The 18599-nt window shown below is 46.9% G+C and overlaps 1 protein-coding gene across 2 annotated transcripts in view; it reads right to left on the reverse strand.

Moving 5' to 3' along the window:
* Window positions 1-780: 780 nt before the first annotated feature.
* The window catches only part of COPG1 (COPI coat complex subunit gamma 1), a 31772-nt gene continuing 13953 nt past the window's right edge, over window positions 781-18599 (reverse strand). For both annotated transcript variants that reach the window (XM_039477389.2, XM_039477390.2), the window contains 12 exons: window positions 17626-17721; window positions 15211-15454; window positions 12826-12901; window positions 11817-11920; window positions 11198-11323; window positions 10820-10888; window positions 7034-7176; window positions 6525-6696; window positions 5930-6027; window positions 3693-3831; window positions 3370-3468; window positions 781-1258 (listed from right to left, as the gene is read on the reverse strand). In XM_039477389.2, coding sequence (XP_039333323.1) covers window positions 1128-1258; window positions 3370-3468; window positions 3693-3831; window positions 5930-6027; window positions 6525-6696; window positions 7034-7176; window positions 10820-10888; window positions 11198-11323; window positions 11817-11920; window positions 12826-12901; window positions 15211-15454; window positions 17626-17721 — 1497 coding nt within the window. In that variant the 3' untranslated portion in view covers window positions 781-1127. The remainder of the gene's footprint in view (window positions 1259-3369; window positions 3469-3692; window positions 3832-5929; window positions 6028-6524; window positions 6697-7033; window positions 7177-10819; window positions 10889-11197; window positions 11324-11816; window positions 11921-12825; window positions 12902-15210; window positions 15455-17625; window positions 17722-18599) is intronic.

Raw genomic sequence — 18599 nt, forward strand, 5'->3', positions numbered from 1 at the left:
CCGCCCCCAGCGCGAGCCCCAGGGCCGGCGGGGAAGGTTCCCGCCGCGCTGACTCCAGGGCACAGGGTCCTCGGAGGCGGGAAACCAGGAAACTCCACTCCTAACTTCACAGCCCTTCTCACAGTCCTTCCAGCTGCCTCACAGTGCGAGGCAAAAATGCAGGAACACTGGAGAAGAAATGGAAGTCAGGAGAACTTCCAGGAATCGCGCACATCGCCCTCAAAACGATGGTGGGCACCACTATGGGCCTTTCCTGCCCCTTTACTCTCCACCCCGCCAGCTGAATCTCTAAGGGTGAGGCCCAGTTTTTTAAGTCTTTAGAGGTCTACTTTGGCCTCAAAGTTGGTAAAATAACCTGGCTTGAGTTTATAAGCTTGCTCCCCTGGGGACGGAAACCCAAGATTTCTTCTTGGCAACCCACAGGGAATGCTCTGGAGGGCTGTTCTTCGCCTATGCCGATTCGCTGAACAGGGAGCAGAAACCCCAAGGCACACTCCACGGGGGACCTGAGGCTGGACCCCAGCCCTTGGGAGCCTCTATGCGTCGCGAATGGGAGGGAGTGTGAACTCAGCGCCTGTTAGCTGATTCACTCAACCAACTTGAATCGCTCCCACCCCGGGGCTTGGTGCATGGACAGCGATGACGGGGAGGGGGTCCGGCCTCACAGGACTACAACAGCAGAAGGGCTGTGGGTACAAGGGGGACAGGGCAGGTGTTCTGTGGGAGGCCTTGAAGGGGAAGGTGGAGCCCTGAAGCATGAGTCCGCAGAAGTAGCAATCATTCAATAAATACATGCGAATTTATTACAGGGATAAGATAGTTTCTTGGGGGATAAATTCAAGAGGAGTTGAGAATGTTTTATTCATTTACAATGTCCCTTTCCTGGAAGGAAGGACAGCAAGATTTAGGACAAGCTAAAATCATCCCCTATTAAACAAGCAAACAAAAAAATCACTCCCAAATAGTCCCAGGTAGGGGGACAGAATAAAAAAAAATTTATCTGCAATGATTCCTAATTGTTTTTGAATACAGAACCTTGGGAAGGGGTTTCTGATAGTTTCATGAGAAAGGCACAACTACCCAGATAGTATTGGGGAAGGGTATAAGGTCCTATGCAAGCTGGTCCCTTAGCCCACAGATGCCAAGATGATGTCTACTGGCAGCTCCTCCAAACTTCTGGCTGTCACTTGCATTGTAACTGTGTCCAAAAGCAGCAGCCGGGCACGCACCAGGATGTCATGCCCACCCCGGAACACACCTAGAAGGGAAGAGAGAGTACAGGTTTATAAGGCAGAAGGGACTGTACAGGTCAGGCTGAGGATGGCATTTACAGCTACCCATCAAGGCAGCTCTGGTGTAGTGAAATGGGCAGGAGAGCTGGGCGAAATCCCTGAATGAGGGATTTCACTATGCAAGTCACTGTCTCTCTGGGCTTCAGCATCCTCAACTGCAAGTGGAGGGGATGAGAATACCATATTTCAGGCTTCTGCCAAGTTCGAAAGAATTGATGGACATATAAGGCTTGTATCTGATGTCACAGAGGCTCTCACACCTTGGCTAAATCTTAAGAGCACAAATGAAGGGAACAACAGCCCCAATATGAGAAAACCGCAGGACAGGTGTCTGCAAGACCCAGGGGACTGGGTTGCTTCAGTGTGGCCACAAACTGTCAGCTGTAAGCAGGGCACTGAAGCAGAGCCTCCTTTTTTTTTTTTCTTGAGACGGAGTCTCACTCTGTTGGCCAGGCTGGAGTGCAGTGGCTTGATCTTGGCTCACCACAACCTTCGCCTCCCAGGTTCAAGTGATTCTCCTGCCTCAGTCTCTCGAGTAGCTGGGATTACAGGCGTCCGCCACCACGCCTGGCTGATTTTTGTGTTTTTAGTAGAGATGAGGTTTTACCATGTTAGCTAGGCCGGTCTTGAACTCCTGAGCTCAAGTGATCCACCTGCCTCAGCCTCGCAAAGTGCTGGGATTACAGGAGTGAGCCACCGTGCCCAGCCCAGAGCCCCTTTCAACCCTGTTTGTAAACAGCCAAAAAAAAAAAAACCATTCCATTTCCTTTAGTTAACTGTTTTAGGTATAATTGTATTGCCCTTTAAAAAGGGGAAGTGGTCATTCTCTTAGAGAAATACACAGAAACAGAAGGATTTACATACAAAATGCTATTTCCGGAATTTGTTAGTAAATAATCTGGAAAGGAGAGTAAGTGTGGATACACTCAACCCTGTAGAAAATCAGTCAAAGGATATGAAAATGATCAGGAAACACAAATGCTCAACATTTGAGAAGATATTTAAATGGAAAATAGAAAAACTACACTATCATTTTCCATACAGACAGGCAAAGGTCATAAAGTGTGATAACACTGTGTTGTCCACAGTGTTGAAAGAGAAGTATACAACTCCTGTGGAAGGCGACTTGGAATTATTTATCAAGACGAGAAACACAAATCACTTCGACCTAGTGATGCCTTGGGAAATTTATCCTACAGATATTCTCAGTGCACATATGCAAAGTAAAGTGTGAGAGAGTGTGTGTATGTGTACACAATTATTTACTGTAACATCTGTAACAGCAAGAGATTGAAAACTAAATGTTCATCAGTAGCTGCTGTTCCATAGAATATGTGGTGCATCCCCACGCAATGGAATACTAAGCAGCTATTAATCAAAAAAAAAAAAAAAAAAAAAAGTGGGTTCTAAAGGCCGGGTGCAGTGGCTCATGCCTGTAATCCCAGCACTTTGGGAGGCTGAGGTGGGCGGATCACAAGGTCAGGAGTTTGAGACCAGTCTGACAAACATGGTGAAACCCTTTCTCTACTAAAAATACAAAAAAAAAAAAAAAGTTCTTGAGACGGATGGTAGTCATAGTTTTACAACAGTGTGAATGTACCTAATGCGCTGAACCATACGCTTAAAAATGGTTAAAATGGTGAATTTTATGTTATGTATATTTTACCACAATTAAAAGAAAAACAATGAGGAAGCTCTAGATATTGACAGGGAAGATCTCTAAAATACATTGTAAAGTAAAAAGCAAATTGCAGGGTAATATGTATATATACCATTTGTACATAAACATTTGAGTTAAAGGAAATGTGTTTGTTAGCTTTTATAGCCATAAAATAACTGCAAGGTTATAAACGCACTGTTTATAATAGGAACACTGGTTGTTTCTTGGAAGGGAATCTAAATGGGTGGCAGCCAAGGTAGGAAGGAAACATTTCACTGCAGATTATTTAATACTTTGCCAATTTTAAATGCTGTGAATTTTGACTCCCCATATTTACAATGGAGTCCTTAGCCCAGGATCCAGTGACATCTAGACCATAAGCTACCCAGGTCCTCCCCACCTAGAAATGCCACTTACCAGCCAGGAGCAACGTGTGGGTGTTCTTGTTATCCGGCACTTTGTCTGACCTCTCACAAGGGTGCATTCCCAAGAACTTCACAATATTACCCACAGCCTCTGTAGAGAGAAATCCCAATATTGTTAAGCCATATATCTTGTCTGCCCTTTGTGCCACCACCACCACTCCCCCAGGTTCTGAAGGGCTTTGAATGAAGTGGCATTTGACATATGTGCTCCAGACATGGCCCTGGATCCTTGGTGAGAAGAGGGATAAGCACTTCAACAGTAGCCAAAGATCTTAAATGGCAAGTAGGCCAGAGATGGCATTCCCAGGATTTTACCTTCAAGTGTCTTGATGGTAGATAAGGTGAACGTTTCCTCCTTCTCAAATTCATCCCCTACCTCATCCCAGGCTGCTTCGAAGTTCAGTTTCATGACCTTTTGAATGTGATCAGCTACGGTAACTTCTAGATCTTCCAGCTGGAGAGATGGAGGTAGAAATAAGGCACCCATCCACACACCTCTGGGCCTCTGCTCTGAACTCATCAACACATCCTTTCCTCCAACTCTTACTGCAGGTGCTTGCTCAGTGCTGAGGACTGCTAGACTCTGGGGACACAGAGCAACTTGACTAGATACCTATCCTTGAGGTGCCCACAGGCAAGTGGTATGCCTTCAACAGAAAACGCCCTAATCCCAAGTACCAATCTACTAACTCATCCTAGAGCTGCCTGCTGTTAAATCACATCTCTTCTAAGCCTGCCTAGTATCAGTGCTTCCACGAACTACATAGCATTCTCAGAGGTCTGCTTCCTATGCCTGTCACTCCTAGGGGCCAATGAGCTCCTAAGGAGCAGCAGCTGTTTCTAGGTCAGCAGAAACTAGCAGAAACCTCCAACCCCAGCTGTGTCCTCTGGATTTGACAGATTCCAAATCTTTATCTCCATTTCCGCTGTGTCCTCCCTGAATTTGACACACAATACTCCCACTGAGCCTACATGAAGGTTCCCCATTCATTCTCCCATCAGATTTTCAGAGGCCCTACTCTTGTGGATATTTACAGTGTATACAAATATGACTTAGATCCAGCTTGCTCTCTCTTTTTTTTTTCTGCTTGCATCTCTGGGTGGGTTCTAACAAACCCAGCTCTCTTAAGGAGCTCATTTGGTCTTAGAGCAGCTCCTGCCTCAGGGTCATTTCTGGCTCAAGGAGGCTCCATCCATCCTCAACTGTGACTCTAGGACAGGCGTCCCCAAACTTTTTACACAGGGGGCCAGTTCACTGTCCCTCAGACCATTGGAGGGCCACCACATACTGTGCTCCTCTCACTGACCACCAATGAAAGAGGTGCCTCTTCCCGAAGTGCGGGGGGAGGGGCGGATAAATGGCCTCAGGGGCCGAATGCGGCTGGCGGGCTGTAGTTTAGGGACGCCTGCTCTAGGATGACACAATGGTGAATGTCAGTTGGATTTCACAGTAACTGTCCCTCTAGTCAGGAGGAGCTCTAACAATCCCCAGCCATAGCTGAGCACAATGGTCTACACTGAGATGGCCCTGAGCCACTGCCCCAAGGTCAGACCCCAGAAGGATCCTGTACTTAGTTCCATTGAGCTAAGATAGGAGAATTTAGAAGGGTTATTCCAGTGCATGAACAGACTGCCCAGCACAGCAAACAGGTCCAATTTATCCAGAAAGCATTTGACAAAAGGAATCAAAATGTCTTAAATTTTGACATTAGCCCTTTAACCAAATTATTCTCCTAGGAATCTATCCTAAGGAAATAAGCTGAAATGCAGATAAAAATTTGTACCTAAAGGGATATTTAATGCAGCATTATAAATAGTAAAAACATGGAAACCCAAATGCCCAACATTAAAGGAGTGAAAGACAGGTTAACTGAATTTTGATATAGTATATAACAGTATTTTAAACCTACTAAAAATTGTGTTTATGAAGTATTTGTAACAACACTGGAAAATACACTATAGTTTTAAAATAGCAAGGTCTATACTGCAAGAATGATTTCAATTATACCACTGCCACCCAAAAATAACTCTAAGGATTATGAGTAATGTTTTCCTGTTGTTCATACTTTGTTTTATATTTTGTTTTTGTATTTCCCAAGTTTTCTTTTTACACATGAACATGTATTTCCATTAGTTAAAAAAATTGTTTTAGGCCAGGTGCGGTGGCTCATGCCTATAATCCCAGCACTTTGGGAGGCTAAGGTGTGTGGATCACCTGAGGTGAGGAGTTCAAGACCAGCCTAGCCAACATGGTGAAACCCCATCTATACTAAAAATACTAGAAATTAGGCAGGTGTGGTGGCGGGCACCTGTGATCCCAGCTACTCAGGAGACTAAGGCAAGAGAATAACTTGAACCCAGGAGGCAGAGGTTGCAGTGAGCCGAGATCGTGCCATTGCACTCCAGCCAGGGTAACACGAAAGTTCATCTCAAAAAAGAAAAAAAAAAAAAAAAAAAAATTTAAAGAGCTAAAAAAGCCAAAAACAGCAGAAAAGGACTCCGGTCTGCACAGGCTCAGCACAAAACTAAGCCTCCTAACACCAGGCTCTTACCACATACTCATCCTCATAGCCTTCGTCATCGGTCTCCCCAGTGGTGGGATCACAGTCCTTGACAGTAAACTTCATCATGCAGCTGAATGTGCAGGCCACTATGAGGAAGAGAGGCTAGGTAGTTAGGATGTCCCCAACCTGCAGGGGATAAGCTCCTCCTGCTTATCAGGGGACGATCAGGAAGGGGTCACAGCTTGCTTTCTAGGCCCCTGCTATATTATTAGTAGTAGCAACATGCTATCCAATCCGACAAAGCTGGACAGAGGGCACCACCTTGTAGGACAGAAAAGTCAAGTAGAGTTCTAGTGAGATCCTATCACTTAAAAAATTTTTTTAAAGAAGATCCTAGCACTTTGGGAGGCTGAGGTGGGTGGATCACCTGAGGTCAGGAGTTCAAGACCAGCCTGGCCATCATGGTGAAACACCATTAAAAAAAAAAAAAAGACGACCACTTCGGATTCAGCTATTCTTTTTGGGACTGAAATCAAGGAGCTGAAGCTCTAATAGAAGACAAATAGCTGGTGCCCAACTACCCACCTCCTCCTGATCCCATGAGCTCCCATGAGGATAGGGTGGTATCTAGAGAGGGGCTCACCAGCTGTGGGGTCATCTTTGGGCAGTGCCACCAGTGTGTAGCAGGTCCCAGGCTGGTTGTAGGGTAGGCTCCGGGCAGGCACGTAACAGAGCACCTCATAGGCCTCAGTGGGCTCCATCTGCACTGTGACATTCTCCAAGGTCTGGTCATTGAGTGTGTTTGTGCAGTCAAACTGAACAAGGAAGAGAGGGGAGCTTAAACATTGCTCTAAGACCATGCCATGCTACAGAGGAAGAGCCAGGAGGTCCCACCAACTCTTTTCTGTTGACCAAGTTGATTCCCATCCCAGTCCCCCTGGTCCCAGGTTCCCTGTCTCCATCCTGACAATCAGGAGCCACAGAAGTCCTGGGTCAAGAGATATGAGAGACAGACCTGTTGGGGACAGATTCTGTCCTCAAGTTGGGCTCCTAACCAATGCAGTGTGGGGAGCCAAGATACTATAGGACCTGCCAGACCTGGGACCACTCCCTGGGCGCGTGCCCCAGCAGGGCTTCAGCCACCTTGCTCACCTGAAACACCATGTGGTCTGTGAAGGTGTGTTTGGTGCAACGGATGACATACTCAGTCTCTGACTCGGTGAGGGCCACAGGCTCAGGCGAGGACTTGAAGAGGGGCCCAAGTCCCCGGAACTCTGGCACCGCTGCCAACTGCTCTGAAACCCACAGGCCAAATTTACTCAGCTTCTTGATCCCCAGACCAACCTGTGATGGTTCCTAATAAATTCTCATGACCATTCTCATGGTGTTACACCCTACCTTAGATAGATATGTTTACTCAACTGGCTATTCATCATTTCCTAAATATACCCATACATTTTCTCATCTCTCTGACTTTGCTCATGTGGTACAATCCCCGACAAATACTCTCCCAATGTCTGTCCCATGAAAGATCTCAAATCTGTTTTTTGAGACCCCAAAACCCTAAACCTAATTGGAGATTCCACCAGCTTTAGAAGGTTAGTAAGGATTTCTGCCCCCTCCCCCAGCAAGGATTCTTAAGGTGACAATTAGGAAAAAAAGATCAATTAGGAGAATAAGATCAATACTGCTATAGCTACAAAATCAGACAAAAATAACAAACGGATCATATATATTTGTCAGTTAAGAAAAATGGCCAATAAAGAGATATTTCAGAATTAGAGTGTTGCAAAAAACCCAAATTAAAATGGTCTGTGTCTGGTAAGACCTATCCCTGTACCTTATGGCCAGATTCAAGCACTGGATTTAAGCACAGGCCCATGGAACCCCATCCTGGCTCGTCCTGGCATTCCTTGCAGACTAAAGGGAACAACTGAAGTGAATGAGGCACCTGGCAGATGTGTGCACATGGTGTCCACCTATGATGGCTACAGCTGCCACTCCTGTACCTATTCTATGGCAGGATTCCTCACACTATGACCACGGATCACCTGTATCAGAATTACTAGGGGTTGGCAGTAGAGCTTACTAAAAACTCAGACTCCTGACTCCATCCCAAATTTACTACATCAGTATCTCTGGGTTCAGGATCAAGGAATTTGCATTTCTAAAATCTCAAATTACTCCGATATATACTGATTATTTGAAGACCAATACTGCTCTAAGATTTTCAACATGTCTTCCCAATTAATTGAACTCCATGAGAACAGGAATTGTGCTTTGAGGCCAAGGATCTGCTATTTTTCCCTATACTTAGAAGGTACTCAGAGCCGGTCACGGTAGCTCACACCTGTAACCCGAGCACTTTGGGAGGCCGAGTCAGGGGAATCATGAGGTCAGCAGTTTGAGACCAGAGTGGCCAAAATGGTGAAACCCTGTCTCTACTAAAAATACAAAAATTAGCTAGGCATGGTGGCAGGCGCCTGTAATCCCAGTTACTCAGGTGGCTGAGGCAGGAAAATCGCTTGAACCCAGGAGGCAGAGGTTGCAGTGAGCCAAGATCACACCATTCCACTCCAGCCTGGGCAGTCTCAGCTCATTTTTTGAGACTATGTCTCAAAAAAAAAATGAAAAGAAACGAAAAAAGGTACTCAATTCATGTTTCAGACATAGAGAAAGGTAGGCCTTATTGTTATTGTTTTGCTTTTTTTCCTCCATAAAAAGTCTATGTGACTGCTTCAGGCCTCTGCAGCCTGAAGACTGTTATCTAATGAACATGCAGGCAATAAACAGCCCAGAACAATCCAGGCTAAATATTAAGAGGAACTTTTGGGCCACCATGACTATCAACCACCAGAGCACTTTTCTACAGATCTTATTTTCTTGGGAGTCAGAGTTTTGGGCCTGATACTTACTACCTGGGGGATTCTGTTGCTAGAGTTTCAGACTCTTCATCAGTAAAACTGATACAATTACCTTGATCACAGGATTGTTGTAAAGACAAATGAGGCAATAAATGTCAAGGTCTAGGAAAGTTCTTGGAACTGAACATGTGATCAGTAAATGTGAGGCTTTTGGATGATTGTTGAAAAATGGAATTGTTACCCTTTAAGAGGCTTAGGAGACTTCCTTGAAAGGTGTGGCAAAATAATGACCCCAAGATGCCCGCAGGCTAATTTCGAGAACCTTCGACTATGTTACCTCACATGGTAAAAGGGACTTTGCGGGTATGATTAAAGTAAGGATCTTGAGCCAGGGGGTTATCCTGGATTATCCAGGAGGGCCAGGCGTGTGGCCTCTTCAAATCACTCTACTCTGACCTTCTGCCTTAGAAGGTCCCTTAAAGAAGGAGGTAGGGGCCTTGAGTCAAGGATATGTGCCACATCTAGTAGCTGGAAAAGGCAAGGGGGCAATTCTACCCTGGAGCTTCCTGAGGGAATTCAGCACTGCTAACAAATGAAACCCACTTTGGACTTCTGTCTGCAGAGCTATAAGGTTATAAACGTGTTAAGCCAGTAAGTTTGTGATAACGTGTTACAGCAACAACAGGAAACTGGGAAACTGATACAAATGAAAAGTTTCATGTTACAATGATCCCAATTAGCTCAGTATTCATGTTATATTGATAGAAGACATGATTCTGAATGGAATGGGGAAGGGAGGATTTCATTTAATTCAACAGTGATTGGGAGCCTACTGTGAGGAAGGCAGGCACTGGACTAAGTGCTGTAATAGACACAGAAAATAAAAGAACATGTGAAGAATATTTAGCACAAAGAACTGTTTAAGAGACAACAGAAGAGCTAGGAAGTGAGGGCCCATGAAGGAAGAGTAGTCTATGTTAGTCCCTGAGTAGGAATTCAGTGGATAAAACAATCTGCAATTAGACACGCAACCTCTCTCCTTAAAAAATGAAAAGACAGGCCAGGCACGGTGGCTCATGCCTGTAATCCCAGCACTTTGGGAGGCCAAGGCGGGTGGATCACGAGGTCAACAGATCGAGACCATCCCAATCAACATGGTGAAACCCCGTCTCTACTAAAAACACAAAAAATTAGCTGGGCATGGTGGCGTGTGCCTGTAATCCCAGCTATTCAGGAGGCTGAGGCAGGAGAATTGCCTGAACCCAGGAGGCGGAGGTTGTGGTGAGCTGAGATCGCGCCATTGCACTCCAGCCTGGGTAACAAGAGCGAAACTCCGTCTCAAAAAAAAAAAAAAGAAATGAAAAGACCAGGCCAGGCTCGGTGGCTCACACTTGTAATTCCAGCATTTTGGGAGGCCAAGGTGGGTGGATCACAAGGTCAGCAGTTTGAGACCAGCCTAGCCAACACAGTGAAACTCCGTCTCTACTAAAAATACAAAAATTAGCTGGGTATGGTGGTGGGCACCTGTAATCCCAGCTACTAGAGAGGCTGAGGCAGAAGAATCGCTCGAACCTGGGAGACAGAGGTTGCAGTGAGCCGAGATTGCGCCACTGCACTCCAGCCTGGGTGACAGAGCTAGACTCCATCACAAAAAAAAAAAAAAATCGACCAGAGGGTAGATGGATGCCTGAAGAAAACCTTACAGGACAATGTGGACAGAACACATGTGGAACCCAGCAAAAAGCATCAGTGTCTTTGAACCCCAGCTCTGCTCTCTTAGACATTCTGAACTGGCCTGGGCTCCAGGGACCTGCACCCTCCAAATTGAGGCCCAGTGGCAGCACTGAGCCTGTTTGATCTGGATCTTAATTCTAGCCCCTCCTACCACCTTCTCTCTGAACTTGTAACTCCTCAGATATTAAAGGAACCTAACAATCACCACCTGAGGGTCAAACATGATAGTAGATCTAAAGCACCTCTGGGGCCCAGCCCTCAGAAGAGACAGTTCTTACTCTTAATCCCCCTGAGGAAACCGAGTCCAGGTCCCAAACAACCCCCAACCACTGTGACTCACCCTGGAAGATCTCCTGCCTGGTAGCTGCCACTTTCTCAGGCTGTTTGACTGCTGTGATGGGGGTGCTTTCTGCAGGAGCAAATACACATGGTGACCAACAGCTGCTGTCATGGGGCAGTGTAGTGTTGACCCCAGTGCTGCTGCTCAGTAATTATAAATACCAACCCTCCTGAGACTGGGAAGCATAGGACATGTGAAAGAGCACATGTCTGTGTGTATGTGTGTCTTTATTTCCTGAAGCCAGAGGTGGAAAGGATCATTTCCTCCTCCCAGCGTAACTACCACCTGTCCCAGTTACGTTTAGTGGATTTGCAGCCAATACAGACCCTCTGACAGAGGCCTGGCCTTGATGGCCTCTGGGAGGAGTGTAAGCGTTACCTGTTCTCTGCTCTGCCATGGGTGCGGTGGCCAGGGGCACAGACTTGAGGTCAAAAGGCTTTTCTGATGGTTCTAGAGTGTACTGCTGCAGAGCCCTCTCCAGACCAGGGATGGACACAGTCAGACCTACAGGCCAGTGGAAGAGAGGTTACCGTGCTCCTAGGCAGAGCAAAATGCACGCCAGGGACCATCATGGAGGCCCTGGGGTCCTGAAATTACAAGTTCTAGGTGGTATGATCCTGAGCAAATAACTTAACTCTCTAAGCCTCTGCATTCTCACCCACATCCTCCTTTACGGGACAGATATGAGGAGTAAACATATATACAAAGTAAAAACAAACAAAAAAACATATACACAAAGTCACTTGTAAAGGGTAAAATACTGTAAAAATAAAAAGTTTGTATTAATGATGAGCATTTCAATTCACTGGATAACTTCCACTCACACTTGTGTGACCTGAATGACCTGGGACCTCCTGAAGTCACCATGATGCCATGAGGTTGCCAGGCAAGTCCAGCGAAGAGCATCTTACCTCGGATTTCCCCTGCCCAGGCAGTGATGAGAAGAACCACAGAGCCAGTAAGCTGCTGAGTCCAAGAAAGCTAGGGAATGACTCACCATTTAGGATATAGCCTGCATTGAGGGCCTTCTGCTTCTGCTCCAGGACATTTAGATAGAAGGTGGCTCGGTCCCTTACTTCATTGTCATCATCCATCACACACCTGCGGCCGGGACACAAGGTGGTCCTGACTGGGGCCCAGCAGGGGTGGCAGGAGGGATCCTGCAGGGCTTCATCAGAGGCAAGTCCATGGGGGTAACATGTAGACTAGTGGTGGCCCAGGCTAAGGGTGGAGGGAGTAAGGAGAGGCCACTCTCAAGAACATAAGAGTTCTTTCTGGGATGAGGAAATGTTTTAAACTTAAGATTGCGGTGATGGTTCCATTAACTCTGTGAATATACTAAAACCCATCAAACTACACATCTTAAATGGGTAAACTGGGCCGGGTGCGGTGGCTCAAGCCTGTAATCCCAGCACTTTGGGAGGCCGAGGCGGGTGATCACGAGGTCAACAGATCGAGACCATCCCGGTCAACATGGTGAAACCCCGTCTCTACTAAAAATACAAAAAATTAGCTGGGCATGGTGGCACATGCCTGTAATCCCAGCTACTCAGGAGGCTGAGGCAGGAGAATTGCCTGAACCCAGGAGGCAGAGGTTGCGGTGAGCCGAGATCACACCATTGCACTCCAGCCTGGGTAACAAAATTGAAACTCCGTCTCAAAAAAAATAAATAAATAAATAAAAAATAAAAAATAAAAATAATAATTAAAAAAAAGGAAAGAAAAAAAAACCTTAAAAAAAATGGGTAAACTGTATGGTACGTGAATTATATCTCGATAGAGCTATTTTTTTTAAATGGACAAAATAATTGAAGTTACCAATTGTCACATCTGGTTGGTGTGATTCACACAGCATTGTTTTTATGCTTTTCTATGCTTTTTTTTTCTACAGTCAGTAGCTGTATAATTTTTCTCTGCCTTTTCAGCGAAGAAAAGTAAAGACAAAGGAAAGCTGCTTGGGTCCAAAGGAACATTGTCCCCATTAGGACCCCTGGGTCTAGTCTCACCTCTTCAGCAGCACCAAGATACTGGGTAACATCTCTTCATTCTGGGCTCCAAACTTGGCCAGGGCACTCACAGCACCTGTGTTTAGGAAGCAAATGTGATTTACCCCATGCACCCTGACAACTCACTGTTTGGGCACTTCCAGTGCTTAGAATGGGTCTTCAGGTAGAAGAGCCTCAGAGGCAAGAAGTCTCAAGCCAGGAAACCCAAAGTCACTACCAACACAGTGAGTGGCTTTGGGTGGATCTTGGCGCCATCCCAGGCCTCAACTTCCTTATCTATTTAATGGAGAAGGGAGCCAGATAGGATCAACAGCTCCCATTCTAGGGTTCCAGAAGCTATTTTCAAATTAACCATGATGAGGTCACAGAAGCTGGATACAATGTAAAGCTCCTCACCTTCCATATCCAAATGGTGTCAATTTGCAATTAAGTCTCGGAATAATATAAATGAGAAAAGGAACAATTACTTAAGGATTATCAATTGCTGAAAAGAAGAAAATCTGTCCTGTGGGGGCACGTGAAAAGAAATTAAAAATAGGCCGGACCCGGTGGCTCAAGCCTGTAATCCCAGCACTTTGGGAGGCCGAGGTGGGTGGATCACGAGGTCGAGAGATCGAGACCATCCTGGTCAACATGGTGAAACCCCGTCTCTACTAAAAATACAAAAAATTAGCTGGGCATGGTGGCACGTGCCTGTAATCCCAGCTACTCAGGAGGCTGAGGCAGGAGAATTGCCTGAACCCAGGAGGCGGAGGTTGCGGAGAGCCGAGATCGCGCCATTGCACTCCAGCCTGGGTAACAAGAGTGAAACTCCGTCTCAAAAAAACAAAAAAACAAAAAAACAAAAAAACAAACAAACAAAAACAAAAAAAAACAAAAGAAATTAAAAATAAAGAATAAGATGATTGCTCAATGAACTGTAAACTTATATAAATGGGTGAACTTTATGGCACGTGAATTTTATCTCAACAAAGCTTTTTTTTTAAGCTAAACATCAACATATAGTGAAATTTAAAAAAAAAAATCACTTAAGGCAGGGTACAGTGGCTCTGTAATCTCAGCACTTTCAGAGGCTGATGCGGGAGAATCGCTTGAGCCCAGGAGTTCATGACCAGCCTAGACAACATAGAAATACCCAGTCTCGATTAAAAAAATACTTTAAAAAAAGCCAGTAAGAGGCCAGGCGCGGTGGCTCAAGCCTGTAATCCCAGCACTTTGGGAGGCCGAGGCGGGTGGATCACGAGGTCAAGTGATCGAGACCATCCTGGTCAACATGGTGAAACCCTGTCTCTACTAAAAATACAAAAAATTAGCTGGGCATGGTGGCACGTGCCTGTAATCCCAGCTCCTCAGGAGGCTGAGGCAGGAGAATTGCCTGAACCCAGGAGGCGGAGGTTGCGGTGAGCCGAGATCGCGCCATTGCACTCCAGCCTGGGTAACAAGAGCGAAACTCCGTCTCAAAAAAACAAACAAACAAACAAAAAAAAGCCAGTAAGCCAGGCGCAGTGGCTTATGCCTGTAATCCCAGCATTTTGGGAGGCCGAGGCGGGTGGATCGGAGGTCAAGAGATCAAGACCATCCTGGTCAACATGGCGAAACCCCGTCTCTACTAAAAATACAAAAAATTAGCTCGGCATGGTGGTGCATGCCTGTAATCCCAGCTACTCAGGAGGCTGAGGCAGGAGAATCGCCTGAACCCAGGAAGCGGAGGTTGCGGTGAGCCAAGATCGCACCATTGCACTCCAGCCTGGGTAACCAGCAAAACTCCGTCTCAAAAAAAAAAAAAGCCAACAATTTACAGACATTAAGAACCACGGCCAGGTCCGGGCGCACTTTGTGGCTCACATCTATAATCCCAGCACTTTGGGAGGCCGAGGCGGGTGGATCCATCCTGAGCAACGAGAGTGAAACTCCGTCTCAAAAAAGAACCACGGATGGGCACAGTAACTCATGCCTGTAGTCCTAGCACTTTGGGAGGCGAAGGAGGCCAGATCACAAGGTCGAGATTGAGACCATCCTGGCCAACATGGTGAAACCCTGTCTCTACCAAAAATAAAAAATTAGCTGGGCATGGTGGTACACACCTGTAGTCCCAGCTACTTGGAAGGCTAAGGCAAGATAATCACTTAAACCTGGGAGGCAGAGGTTGCAGTGAGCCAAGATCGTGCCACTGCACTCCACTCCAGCCCGGCGACAGAGACTCCATCTCAAAAAGGAACATTCAACTAGATGACATGTAAAGTCCTGCCTACAATATTATGAAAAACGGCTTGTGTAGCAACAACATTGAGTGCACGTGTCCCCCGTGGAGGCTCAGGTCCCTTTGCTGGAACATTCATTCAAAAGCAAGCTAAGCTTCCAAGTTTAGCCCTGGCTTAGACCTACCTGCCCGGACTTCCTCATGCTCCAAGACCACTCGGTTATAGATGAAGCGGATGTACTTTGAGGGGTTGGTGGTCTTGGGCCCCTCCTGGCCCAGGAGATGCAGAATACGGGTGGCCAGCACTGTGAACTCGCAGTCTTCAATGAACTCGCAAAGATGTGACAGCCCTGTCTCCTTGCTCTCTGAGTTTTCCTCAATGATGCTGATGATACAGTCCACAATGGCGCGCTTATACTCAAAGCCACCCTGGAGAGAGAAGCTGAGCTGAGCAAGGAGATTGCTCTCTCCAGGAAGGAGTTGAGGACCTGAGCTGGACCAAGGACAGTGACCCAAACACAGAACTTGGAGACAGGGCATTTGTTTCTCTGGGACTCTATCACTCTCTCCTGTCAAACAAAAGGCTGGTCAGGTGCAGTGGCTCATGCCTATAATCCCAGTACTTTGAGAAGCCAAGGTGGGCGGATCATTTGAGCTCAGGAGTTCGAAATCAGCCTAGGCAACATGGAGAGACCCCATCTCTACAAAAAATTAGCTGGGCATGGTGGTGCGTGCCTGTAGTTTCAGCTACTTGGTGGTCTGAGGTGAGACAATCGCTTGAGCCCAGGAGGTGGAGGCTGCAGTCAGCCATGATGACGCCACTGAACTCCAACCTGACAGAGCAAGACCCTATCTCAAAAAAAAAAAAAAAAAGTCCAGGCACAGTGGCTCATGCCTATAATCCCAGCACTTTGGGAGGCCAAAGTGGGTGGATCACCTGAGGTCAGGAGATCAAGACCAGCCTAGCCAACATGGTGAAACCCGTCTCTACTAAAAATACAAAAATTAAGCAAGCCCGGTGGCGGGTACCTGTAATCCCTGCTACTCGGCAGGCTGAAACAGGAGGACTGCGTGAACCCAGGAGGCAGAGGTTGCAGGAAGCTGAGACCTCGCCACTGCACTCCAGCCTGGGCAGCAGAGCAAAACTCCTACTCAAAAGAAAAAAAAAAGACTGCTGTCATGCATACAGTGTCTCCAAAATGCCAGGCCTGACCAGGCATGATGGCTCACACCTGTAATCCCAGCCCTTGGATAGCTAAGGTAGGAAGATCACTTATAGCCAGGAGTTCAAGACAAGCCTGGGCAATACAGCAAGACCCCATCTCTACTTAAAAAACAAACAAGTCGCCGGGCGCGGTGGCTCAAGCCTGTAATCCCAGCACTTTGGGAGGCCGAGGCGGGTGGATCACGAGGTCGAGAGATCGAGACCATCCTGGTCAACATGGTGAAACCCCGTCTCTACTAAAAATACAAAAAAACTAGCCGGGCGTGGTGGCGCGTGCCTGTAATCCCAGCTACTCAGGAGGCTGAGGCAGGAGAATTGCCTGAACCCAGGAGGCGGAGATTGCGAGCCGAGATCGCGCCATTGCACTCCAGCCTGGGTATCAAGAGCGAAACTCCATCTCAAAAAAAAAAAACAACAAAAAAAAAAAAACAAGTCCAGGTGCAGTGGCTCACACCTGTAATCCCAGCACTTTGGGAGGCCGACACAGATGGATCACAAGGTCAGGAGATTGAGACCACCCTGGCTAACACGGTGAAACCCTGTCTCTACCAAAAATCCAAAAAAATTAGCTGGGTGTGGTGACATGCACCACACACCTGTAGTCCCAGGTACTTGGAGGCTGAGGCAGGAGAATTGCTTCAACCTGGGAGGTGGAGGTTGCAGTGAGCCGAGATCATGCCACTGCACTCCAGCCTGGGCGACAGAGCAAGACTCCATCTCAAAACAAAAACAAAATCACCAAAGTGCCCGGCCCATTAGCTGACGACTCACTCAACATTACTGCCCTTCTGTAACATTCTTGGGAAATCCAAAGACACTCAAGGCAATGGCTCCTCTACTGCCCAGTTGAAGGACCACTCTGGGCTGGGTGAAAGGGGTACCATGTAACTGGGGAACAAATCTACTCCAGGAACAGTTGCTATTGTTCCTAGGAATTAACCCTTTTTGTTGAGATATCCAAGAAAGGTGGCATAAATGAATCAGTAATTCACATCAGGAACAGAAATAGAACCAATGTTGCATTACTGGCACCAGTTTCACAAGAATCCACCCACAGAGCTCGTGGAATGGTCCAGAATATTTCTGCACTAGCGTCCACAGAAAAGAACATGCATTTTCCAATCTTCTGCACAAGCATTACCTCAGGACATCCAATTTTTAAAGTCAGGCTGGTGAATCACTTATTACCATAATTACTAGCAACTGATGCGTGTTTACACATTCACAAGGAGCTTAAAGGGCCGCAGGCACCAAGAAAACCAGCTGGTTAACAGGCTGACATGAACGCACTCACAAATCTGAGCATGGAGCCCAGTGGTCAGGTCACTCCCTGCACCAGGAGACCTGACACACCCCAAAGGCCCCTGACTCTTACCTCTTCCCGAAGCATGGTGAACAGGAAGTTCATGAGGACGGCGTGTTTGCGAGGATACTTCTGACACAAGGCACTGATGGCCTGGACAACCACCACCTGCATCAAATAGACATGCATGAGCAGCAGGCTCTGCCACCAGGATAAGGTGACTCAGTTCCCTGAGTGCCAACTGAGTCCTTCCTTAGGCAAGGCCAGGCCTTGCGCATGACACAAGGGCAAGGAGACCAGAGGAACTCAACCCCACACTTGGGAGCACACAAGCCCTGAGGGTCAGACTCTCAGACTCTGGGTCCCCCAAACTCTGCTCTTCTACTCAGGCTTCTTAAAAGTCTCTGAGTTCCCTCTACCCAACCTGTCCTGCTTGTCCCCCGGCCCCTGGCTCCCACTGATGGTTCCCATCCATCATCTCCTCTGGTTCCTATTTGGTCAGGCCTGTCTCTTGTCTATTCTGTCCTTGGCCACTTCTCTTCTCACAGTCTCTTCAGCAATCTTATCCCGTTCCATGGCTTTAACCACCTCTTATACGCCACTGACTCCAGTATTTATCTCCTGTCTGAGCTCAAGATCTGCCATTTCCAATGGCCTGCCAGACAACTCTACCTGGTGCCCACGGCACTTCAAACTCCACGTCTGCAGCCACAATAATCTGCATCTCCTTCTTCCTTCATCAAATACCCATCTTTTCCTCCTCCCGAAAACTGGTCAAGAGCACCACTGTCAGCTCAAAGTAGAAAACAGTATCATCTCTGTTGACATCCACCCCTCAACCCTCACACCAACCCTGCCAACAGGCATTATTCCTCAAAAAGGTCTTGCACTGTCCCTCCTTTCCTACTCCCGCTGGTTCAGGCACCAACCTCTCCTTCTGAATTACTCCAACAGTCTCCTTACACCCAGTCATCCCACCACTCTGCTCCAGAAAGGCTTTTTTATTTTTCTGAGACAAGTCTTACTCTGTCACCCAGGCTGGAGTG

Source organism: Saimiri boliviensis, chromosome 8, assembly GCF_048565385.1.
Source record: "Saimiri boliviensis isolate mSaiBol1 chromosome 8, mSaiBol1.pri, whole genome shotgun sequence".
In the NCBI taxonomy this organism is placed as follows: Eukaryota; Metazoa; Chordata; class Mammalia; order Primates; family Cebidae; genus Saimiri; species Saimiri boliviensis.